The sequence below is a fragment of the Sinocyclocheilus rhinocerous genome, unplaced genomic scaffold (assembly GCF_001515625.1).
Source record: "Sinocyclocheilus rhinocerous isolate Xijiao unplaced genomic scaffold, SAMN03320098_v1.1 scaffold851, whole genome shotgun sequence".
Lineage (NCBI taxonomy): Eukaryota > Metazoa > Chordata > Actinopteri > Cypriniformes > Cyprinidae > Sinocyclocheilus > Sinocyclocheilus rhinocerous.
In genome coordinates this window covers 814,715-825,877 of record NW_015624573.1, presented here as the reverse complement: position 1 = coordinate 825,877, position 11,163 = coordinate 814,715, and the positions used below count along the sequence as shown (strand labels likewise).

At 36.9% G+C, this 11,163-nt stretch overlaps 1 protein-coding gene across 3 annotated transcripts in view; it reads right to left on the bottom strand.

Annotated features, from left to right (window-relative positions):
• The window catches only part of ltbp1 (latent transforming growth factor beta binding protein 1), an 86,659-nt gene that overhangs the window by 5,336 nt on the left and 70,160 nt on the right, over positions 1-11,163 (bottom strand). For 2 of the 3 annotated variants that reach the window (XM_016558101.1, XM_016558116.1), the window contains 4 exons: positions 7,598-7,738; positions 5,263-5,424; positions 3,406-3,498; positions 2,537-2,665 (listed from right to left, as the gene is read on the bottom strand). In XM_016558101.1, the coding sequence (XP_016413587.1) occupies positions 2,537-2,665; positions 3,406-3,498; positions 5,263-5,424; positions 7,598-7,738 (525 nt within the window). Of the gene's footprint in view, positions 1-2,536; positions 2,672-3,405; positions 3,499-5,262; positions 5,425-7,597; positions 7,739-11,163 lie in introns of all 3 variants that reach the window. The other variant, XM_016558108.1, reaches the window with a different exon arrangement.

The following is an 11,163-nucleotide window of genomic DNA, read 5'->3' as shown; positions in this document are numbered from 1 at the left end:
GGTGCGGAGTTCTTTGAGAACTTCCGGGTCGTGACCACCCTCGTGCAAGTCCCTTAGTGCCTTAGCCTGGTGCACTTGCAATAACGCCGCAGCGTGCCAATTTGTCGGTCATCCGACGTGACGTCGAGAGTGACCGACTGAAAGGGAACAACAGTTTCACCAGCATTCAGCACTACAGCAATTTGCCATGTAACAAAAATTTATTATTTCTGAATGAATGAATGATTATAATTATAATATACGACTATAATATTAATATTTTGAATTAACTTTTATTTTTAGGTTTGCAGTTTTTATTTTAATTCTACTTTAAATGTTTAGTAATTTTGTTATGTGCTAGTTATTATTAATTATTTGTTTTTTATTTTTCTATAGATTTATTATTTTATTTTTTATTTCAGTTTTAGTTTTAGTAATTAGTACTTTAACTTATTTCAGTTAGTTGGTGATATTTCTCATTTTCATTTAAGTTTTTCTTCTAGTATTAATATTTTATGTTATTTCAGCTTTATTTCAATTAATAAAAATTATTTTTAATGGTTTTATTTTAATTTCAGTTTTAGTTAACAAAAACAACACTGATAGGGAGACCACAGGTCCAAAGTGATAAATTGCTTTAGTCCAACTAAAGTGCATTTAAACACACTTAGTGCGTGTTTGTTTACATAAAACCAGATGAGCCCACAGTGTGTATGTAAAGTTTGCGGCCTCCTCCAGAACCTGCACCCACAGACCTGGTGTCAAAAAGACTGACACATGTAGAAACGAGAGAGACATATTTGTGTGTGTGAAGAGTGAGTGGGTGCTCATATGTGTGTATGTCAGTGTGGGTGTAGGAAGTCAAATGACTGTGGCTACACTGAATATGTGTGTGTAAGGCAGTCAGGGGTGTGGCAGCTTTAAGGCAGTGTGGCCGGGCAAGAATCCATTGCCGTGGGTCTGTGGTTTGTGTGAGTGTGTGCATGTGTGTTTAGGCAGGCAGACAGCCTGCGGTGCACCATAGATCTGCGGCCTGGATCATAACGGCTGTGCCGCCCTGACCGGTCGCAAGATGTAGCCCTTTGACCCAAGCTTACATACACATATAACCTGCTATCATGCTGCATGCATAATGTGGCCACAAGCCACAAGCCGGCAGCTGCAGCAGGTTTAAAACTTAAATTTAAATCCAATTTAAATGCGTTGGCGTTACGGTGCGCCAAACTAGGCCAACACTTACACCCATACACACTATCTATTCAGCATGTAAACTCGCATGCACCCAAGCAAAAACACACACAAGCCTGTAATTCCAAACCGACAAAAGAACACAGTGACAATTCAAGGCCAATCATCACAGGCAATAAACAGCTAAAGCAGGATGTTATAAATAACAAACCCTTCTAAGATTACTTTCTAACCTTTCTAAGAATACTTAGACTAAAATAAAACACTTTCATGTAACTTTTTATATTTCTGAATACTGTCTTCTAAAATATTTAATTAAACTGCATCAAGCTGCTTTAATCTGTGTATATCTGAGAAAGGAGCAATGACACGCACATATTGTATTGAAAAAAATGAAAAACACTAGATTATTCAATAATTTTATTAAATTTTGTGTATTTTAGCATATTATTTGTGCATTTGTGTTTAAACACCTTGTTCAAATAGGTATCAATATATATATATATATAGAGAGGCCTGAGAATTAGCATTCACACAGTAACTGCAATTTAAAATGGTTGCATAGATATAATCAAATAGGTATCAATATATATATATATATATATATATATATATATCAAGTTATTTAGTTGTCTTAACAGAAAAAAAACATGAATAAAGCACAAAACACCTTTTTACATTGTTTGAAATCCTATGAAAATAGATTTTTGTTAATGTGTCTTTCTGTGTGATGGGTTGTTAAATGGACAGTTCACCATAAAAATTAAAATTCTATCATGATTTACTCACCCTCATGTTGTTTCAAACCTGTATGACTTTCTTTTCTTTTGTTGAACATAAAAGAAGATATTTTGAAGAATATTGGTAACCAAACTGTTTTATGTACACACATTGTATTAACAAAAAAGACAAAACATTTCTCAAATTTTCTTTTTTTATGTTCCACATAAGAAAGAAAGTCCTACAGGTTTGAAAAGACTGCGTAATGAACCATAGTGAAGAACTGAAGAAAAAAATCTGATCTGGTCACATATAACTTCAGTCAAATCAGTCAAAAAACTTTTCTCATTTTTATGCCACTCTAAATGTATTAGACTTTCTTTTTTCTGTGGAACACAAATGAAGATATTTTTTAAAAATTACTTTTTAAACAATGGAATAACCATTATTTTCCAAATAACCATAACAATGGAAGTCAATGAGGTCGAATTTGTTTGTGTTAAAATATCTTCTTTTGTGCTCTGCAGAAGACTTTGGAACAACATGAGGTAATCGTCACGAACCCTCCCTTTACGAAAAAAAGACAGATGAGACAGAGTAATCCACAGTTGTTCAGAGATTACATGCAGATTGTGATTTTGGACCTTACCAACACACTGCAGTTTGCTCTCATCATAGTAGAGTCCGGCCTTGCAGTAACACTCATACCCACCGGGGGTATTGAGACAAAAGCCGTCTTTGCAGATCTCATTTTCAAAAAGCTTGCATTCATCTGCATCTGCATCTGCAAATCACACACATCAACACATTTTCATTATTTAATCATTAAACAAACAGACAGGTCAGTATAAACCTGAAACCTTGGACCACACCTACATATCAGCATGCATCTGGACGTGTTGCTCTGGTTAATATTCTTATTTGGGGATCTGCTACATGCAGAAATGTCATTTGACTGGAGACTGACAGGGAGGAAATGTCCTTACCATCCATAAGCCTTCCATTCAAGCGTACGCCTACACACACACACAACCCGACCACATCGCATTCACTCGTGCTGCCACCAGCCAAACCACACTCTCGCTGCATTCATAAATTAAATCAGTGCATTAGACTGGTCCTGAGACTGAGGTTTCCCCACACTGCGAAGCAGGCTGCTGAGTGTGTGTGTTTCAGCATATGTAGGTCAGCTGCTAAGCGATGTCTGCGGCTGCTTCCACGCATTACAAAGTCAAGAATATGTGCATAAAATACACGTATACAAACAGACACTGAAGGGACAGTTCATCCAAAAATGAAATCAATGTTATTGTTTTGTCCATACAATGAAAGTCATTGGGGTCCGGTGCTGTTTTGGACCCCACTGGCATTCATTGTATGAACAAAAACCTTCTTTTGTGTTCTACAGAGTCAGTCAGTCATACAGGTTTTTGGAATAATGTGAGAGAGAGTAACTGATTACAGATTGTTCATTTTTGGGTGAACTATCCCTTTAAAAATACATAGCCACACAGATACCTTTGAAGCTTCCTGCTAAGCTGGTTGTAGGAATCATAGGATCATTAGGAGGAATGTAACCCCGGCCTGCCGGACACATCTGGGAGAACTGATCTGCATGGGAGAGTGTCAGCAGTTCATAAAGTAAACAGTCTGCTGTATTTACTTAAAGAATGGTGATTATTGGATATAAGTTGAAGATTGATTTTTAGTTACAAGCTGGTAAAGCAAAATATAGATGAGAGTGATTGTTTCTCATTTATATGAGGTCCAGACATGATTTACTAATGCAATTGGCTTGTCTGTGAAGATTCTCTGTCATTTAGATCATCATAGGACAGACAAGCTTTTACATGTATTGAACACCTTTCATCAGGCATCATCTGCAGAAAGGTGGATATTGTTTTGCATTGAACCTTACCGCAATTTCAAAGAAATCTGATCTGCCTGTCTGAAATTAAGAAATGAGCAGAGACAGATTTATAAGCACTAATGCGCAATACTTCCCTTCAGGACACGTCCTCTTCAACCAATTTGCAGGAAGATTTGAAGTTTAAAATGTTGTAGGAATCATTACAGTCTTAAATGATAATGGCTTTAAACCTTTTCTGTGTCTCTTTAATTACTTTTTCCTATGCTGAGATGAATTTCTGTAATTTGGGCTTCCCCACCATAGAAGTTGCAAAATAAGCAAAACTATGTTCTACTTCTAGTTTAAAATGAATAGTTTACCTAAAATGAACCAGTCACTGCATAGAATCACTTCAAAATAATGAATAATTGACTATCTTCAAGTTTAACTCACTGACTTGATGCATGATGCCTAAATAGTTCCTACTTGGAGTTGTAAATTTGGCCTTATCTTTTTAATCTTTTTAAGTTCACCACCATCATATTTTTTTTAAAAGCTTTAAAACGGGGAAAATACAACTCTGCTTAAAGGGTTAGTTCACCCAAAAATGAAAATTAGCCCATAAATTACTTACCCTCAAGTCATCCTAGGTGTATATGACGCTATTCTTTCAGACGAATCCAGTCGGAGTTATATTAAAAATTGTCTTTGATCTTTCAAGCTGTTTCATGGCACTCAGCAGGTGTTGCATGCTTCAGTCCAAAACAAGTTAAATAAAAAGCGCCCCTCCCTAAAAAAAAAAAGTGTCTCACACGGCTCCGGGGGGTGAACAAAGGTCTTCTGTAGCGAATCGATACGTTTTTGTAAGAAAAATATCCATATTCAAAACGTAATAATCACTTTATTGTAGCTTGCTCTCACTGTTCTAAAGGGAAGCAGTTCCGGGCGGATGACCTCTGAGGTCAGTGCTGCACATGCGCCAGTGAGTCTCGTGAAAAACAACGTTTGTTAACAGGAGCAAAGGAAGCGCAGTTTCCTTACTTTAGCAAAGGAAAACCAGTCTCCTCTTGGCTTATATCGAAATCCTCCGACATTCTTCTTTACAAATCCTCGTTTTGTACTTCTAATTAGTGACCGTTGTTTTGTTTTGATCTCTCCGCTGCATTTCCGCGTGCGTCACTTCTGACAAGCTAATCAATGTCTTCAGGATTACTAAGGCTATAGGCAGGTGAGTTTTTTTTCAGGGTTGGAGCTGAACTCTGCAGGACTGCGGCTCTCTAGGACCGAACTTGCCTACCCCTGACCTAGGATGACTTGAGGGTGAGTAATTTATGGGCTAATTTTCATTTTTGGGTGAACTAACCCTTTAAAGTTTAAAAGTAATAGTTTACCTAAAATGAGCCAGGTCAACTAATTAGCTGCAAAGAATCGTCTCAAAAGAATGGTTCATTCACTATCCTCAGGTTCTTGCAGTTCTTTGTACTGTACTTTTTAGATTTGTCATTGTGCGTGATGTAACTGAGTACCTGTTCCTGGTATGGGGCAGGGATGGACCTCACAGTTGTCCCCCCAGCCGGCTCCTAGCGTACAGCAGCACTCCTCTATAGTCATGCTGCTGGCCAGCACCTTATCACACAGGTTCTCATCATTCAAGTTGAAATAACACTCTTTCCTCTCCACTGGTGTGACTGTGGGGAACAAGACAACAACACAACACAGATAACTCAGACTGGATGTTTTGTCCTTTTAAAATATTCAGATAAGAATTTTCAATCATGATTTGTCACAAAGAACAGAAAAATTAAGGGGAGGGAAAAAAATCAATGATAACTGTAATATTTCACTGCAATACGGTAATCCACAAATGAAGAACACCAAAAGAACCAAGGTCAAGTACACAGCAGAAACTGTGCACGACATTAGAGAGCAGTTTTGCAGTTCAACCTTGGTTTTCAGTCACTGTCTGCTCCTTTTTATTATTTCCACATAATTCATATTCCAAACTATTGTGATTGTAGTTTTATGGTGTTCTACCAGCGTCCTTATATGTAAAAAGCATGATTTACAGCTCTGGTAAGACATAACGGGGTACTTCTTGTAAAAACAAAAAAAATAATGTTTAATTTCAGGAGACGGTGTGGTTTTATGAGGGGAGGAGGATTAGGCGGGTGGATTTGAACAAAAGTCCTTAACTAAAACACTTGGCTAAGATCTAAGAAAATGCTTCCTGTTACTTGATCTTCCAGGCACAGCTGGAGTGTAGCCACTCACACACACATATCCAATCAACATTGTTCTTTTATTTTCCAGTTCCACCATGTTCTTCACCACTAGAGGAACAAATTGATTCCAATCTAGCCAGCACCAACCCTTAAACCTTAAGCTATTTTCAATTTTTTTTTACCACATCTACCACACCTGATCTTTAGTTGTAAACAAAACCTGTCCCAGATCACTTAACTTAAAAAAACAACAACAACAGTTTTGCTAACGACAAGACTCTGAATTGGAGTATGTAAATTGCAGTTGGTGCTAATTTTTGGTTGTATTTCATTGTTACTTCCTGATTGGCATAATTCATTTAGTAAATATGTTGCTAAAACAACATTAACCACATGCAAATAAATGCTAAGAGCGGACAGAGATATTTCATAGTGAAAACAGGGTCACACTTTATTTTAAGGTCCAATTCTCGCTATTAACAAACCATTAACTACAACTTTTGCCTCAATAAACTCCTAATTTGCTGCTTATTAATAGTTAGTAAGGTAGTTGTTAAGTTTAGGTATTGGGTAAGATTAGGGATGTAGAATAGGGACATGCAGAATATGTGCTTTATAAGTACTAATAAACAGCCAATATATTAAAAATAGGCATTCTAATAAGCAACTAGTTAATAGTGAGAATTGGTCCCAATACTAAAGTGTTACCATTATGTGCTTTATAAGTATTAGTAAACAGCCAATATGTTAATAATAGGCATGCTAATAAGCAACTAGTTAATAGTGAGAATTGGTCCCTATACTGTTACGATAGTGTTACGAAAAGAGTAATAGCAATAGGTAACTGTTTATTTCGATAGCCCACTTCAGACTAACTGTAAGTAACTTTGCAACTATTAGTAGACTGTCTGCTTAATATCTGCTAAAACTTTATTTTGATGGCCCTCCAACACACATTCTACTGACTAAAGTAATAATAAGTACATGTCATCTAATTCTATTAACCTTAACAGTCCACTAATACTTTAATGAGAGTTAGTTGACTTATAGATAGTAGAATGTCTAAAGTGGACTACTGAAACCAAACAATAAAACAAAATATCACCATTCCAATCAGGAAATCTTTAAGAGTCGTCTAGACTTTCAAAAGCAGTTATCTCATTCTGATGGGTCTTCTTGTATATCTCTCCGTACTGGTCTTTTTTATCTTAGCGTGGGAGCTTTCTTTTTGGCTCTTACGTGCTTTGGGCCCCATGGTGCTTTGGTCCCTCTGTAATCCTCAGACTGAATCTCATCTCTCTCCTACCAGATCATTTACAACCCCAATTCATCATGCCTTTCCTCCCTCTCTTCTACTCAGAGCTGGCCCCTGATGATATGAAGTTAATGTCCTGTTGCACTAGAGGATCTCCATGGCTGAAATTAAAACGTGAAGAGCTTCAGAATCGTTTCAGGTATACAGTGAAGATGAGATGTTTCGTAGGAGGAGGACAGGGGTCATCTGTCCAGATAAAAGGCAATCTGTGGCCCCTTGTAGGTCTTGTAGGTTTGGGTTAGGTCACTGTTTGTGCGATTTCTGTAGGATAATGAATTGGTCGATCACATTGTGGTGGTGGTTTACAGTAGGCTACAACTTTACCTGGTGGTGTAGAGAAGCATTTGGCCAACTTCGGATCAAATTCTTGCATCTCATCAAGACACAAACACAGGAAGGTGCCTTCACGATTCTCACAGATGGCCTCACCACACACATTACCGAGCAGCTCACACTCGTTCACATCTGCAGGCAAGAAAATGTGTTTTATCATTGAACTGAAGATACAATCTGAACTGCAGGAGTTTGTTTTGTGCTGGATGAGATCATTTGCTGTTCTACCAAGTCAAGTCAAGTCACCTTTATTTATATAGCGCTTTATACAATACAGATTGTTTCAAAGCAGCTTTACAGGGATAAACAGGAGAATAATTATTCAATGATGCAGAGATGAATTCTGATATAAAGCAGCCCTAAAAAAGAAGTGTCATTGTTTAGCAGAGGTCAGTTCAGTGTTGATTCAGTTCATCATTTAATGAAAGTAGTTCGGTTTAGCTGTAAAGCAGCCTTGTAGAAAACATGATGTCAGTTCAGTTCTCATCTAATAGTGTCAGTACAGTCAGTTCAATATTGCTGAATACCGTTAACAGGCTTCTAGTTTAAAAGGAATAGTTCACTCCAGTTCAACCGGTTCATTAAAAAGAATATCAGTTGAAAAGGATGATAATATCATGGTAGATTAATATCATTCACTTTTCTTGAGTTCAATTCACTCAATCAATCTGGTCGCAAGTGGTTCTTGAGATAACAGCTCACTGGAATGGAAGATCAGTGAATAACTTTTGACCTGTTGCTCGCAAAAAGGTATTATATGATATGTTTTTTAAAGATTTGAAAAATATAGCACACAAGTTGTATGGACTACAAGTATACTTAATAACAACAATAATTATAAAAGTACAAAAATTGCTTGTAATCACAAAAAGTTCACAAGACACTGTTTCACCAGATTTCTGACCAGACGTTCTACAACCACAAACTTATGTGAACTCTAAAGTTTGTGAAACACTGGTCATTATCTAGTCATAGTTTATCATTTCTATAGCTTTGTCCTGATTGGCTCAGAGCCTTCTGCACAATTTTCATTAATTTTCCTTATCAAAACGGTGGCTTTTGGGAACCTCATAAAGCAATGACAAACAATGTGCACAACTGACTTCAGTAAATAAAACAGCCCCATTTTTCTGCCGACTGTCTCTGACAGCTTGAATTTATGACGACCAAAGTAGCACTATAATGCAAGTGTCTACTTCCTGCAACAAGGCGCTCTCCTCCTTTCTACTCTGTTCTCTCTCTTTTCTTCTCAATGCTTCACACATTTGTGACTCTCATTCTCTTGGTTTTATCAATCATCTCAGAGAACCACATACAAAAGGATGCAATAAATCAACTTGTGTGGAGAGCCTTTATGTGCAATAGACTCTGAATGCTCTAATGGAGCCATCCCGCCAGACGCACACACGTACACACTCCAGACCCGCTCAGTGATGGTGGGCCAGCTCATCAATGAGCCTGGAAGTGTTAAACGGTCGTCTGGAGTCGCAGCGGGGGGTGCTGCACCACTAGGGAATGATAAAAAGTTGGAAATGGACGTCAGTGCCAGATAAACAATGTAAAAGACAGATACGACCTGATATATTACTGTACCGATATATACTAGCGGTTTTTCCATGCACTCCAGATTAGAGTATGGTTTGACGGGATCAGTTTCTACACACAAAAGAGTTTGGGTGCTTTCTGCACTGTTGCTTAATACACAGCCGCACGACAAAAGAAATTATACTTTAACTGTGATTTTCTCAAAAGCAAAACATACAGCGAGTGCATTTTTGATTCACAAGGGTTCTTATGAGCTGGATCTACAAATGATTCACTTAGAAAGACTCACAAACACACAGATTACCGGTTTAAATCAGTCTGACAAATCCTTCACTGAATCTTGTCAGAGCGGCTACAGAATCAACATGTGACACACTTAAACTGCAATCCTTTACTACTCCTTGAAATGAATCAGTTTCATGTACTTAAGGTTCATGAACTTTGAATCATCAATTTTGAATCTTGCACTCCTGTAGCTCATAGTGCTTCAATCTAAGCTTTCCCAGGTGACGTAGGTTTTCTTTGAAAAAACAAACAAAACAAAAACGACTGATTGTTTATACAGTATGCAGATATATTATATTTTCAAATTATTCAACCAAATTTGTAAACCATCAAAACATCTATTTATAGGTGGTAAGTAAATTTATTTATAGGTGGATGTGTATGGGGGGTGTATCTGTTAAGTTTATAGAGATGCAATTTACTTTTTGTAAGCAACAATTGGAACCAAGAAATTGATTCAGAATAGGTTTTCCATAATGCTTGTGTTTTTTTTCCAAGTACACAAGGAGTTAAGATGTTCAGTCTCTGGAAAGGGATTAGATGTTATCCTTTTGCTTCATTAAAACATAGTTCAAGACACAGGGAAGCTGGCTTGTACAGAAGGGCTAAACGTGATCTTTAGAAATGTCTATAGATCATATATCATCTGATGTGTGATTTGATTTTGTTGGTCGACTGCACGGGGCAAGGAAAGCTGACCTAGTGGATTTACAAGACACATTAAACTTAGGTGCTCACAAGGGTGATACAGGTTCGAATTTAGCTTGTTTCTCAACTATTCCTGTCACTAATGGGACAGAAAAGGAAAGAAACACTGTTGTGATTTTGTTGTTACACAACATTTTCGCTTTGACTATAAAAAGAAAAAAAAAGATTGTTGCTGGAATCTTGTCGCGTAGCATTTTATTAGGCCTGAGATCTCTGTCTTTCTAGGTAATTGGAGGACAAAGGGATAGGAGAGGAAGAGAAAGAGTAAGGGATGTGGTAAGGAGAGAAACTGAGGAGGGAGATGGAAGAATGGATAAGGGTAGAAAGAGAAGAGAGAGAAGTGGGAGGAAAAGAGGAATGCATGTCCTGTGTGTATTAGCGTTTGTGTGTAGTGTGTGTTATTGCCGTGGGAAACCAGAAACGATGGAGGCTGTTTGTGGCCAGTTACATAAGCCGGCAAGACAAACAACCTCTGTTCAGAGACTGAAGAGAGTGTGTGTGTTTTTAAGAGTGAGTGTGTGTTTGTTTGCTAGTGTATGTATGAAAAATTCTCTGCTAAAAACTAATCCCAAACTGAGAACAAACAAGAAGAACAATAGGCCTATACTGTATATAGGGGTATAAATCTAATAATTTAATATCATGGTAGATTTTCTTTTTGAAAGAAATTAACTATTTTATTCAGCAAGGATGAATTCAATTGAGCAAAAGTGATAGTAAAGACATTTGTAATGATTTTTACTTGTAACTTTTAAAAATTGTATCTTTTTATTCATCAACAAATTCAACAAAAAAACAAAACATAGTTTAATATTAAGCAGCACAACTGTTTTCAATGGTGAAAATAATAAGAAATATTATAATATTAGCATATTAGAATGATTTCTGAAGGATCATGGGACACTGAAGACTGCAGTAATGACAATTTTAAAATGGTTTAAAATGTCTATATATTCTCTCTCTCTCTATATATATATAGAGAGAGAGAAATATAAATATATATATGGAAATTTTAATAT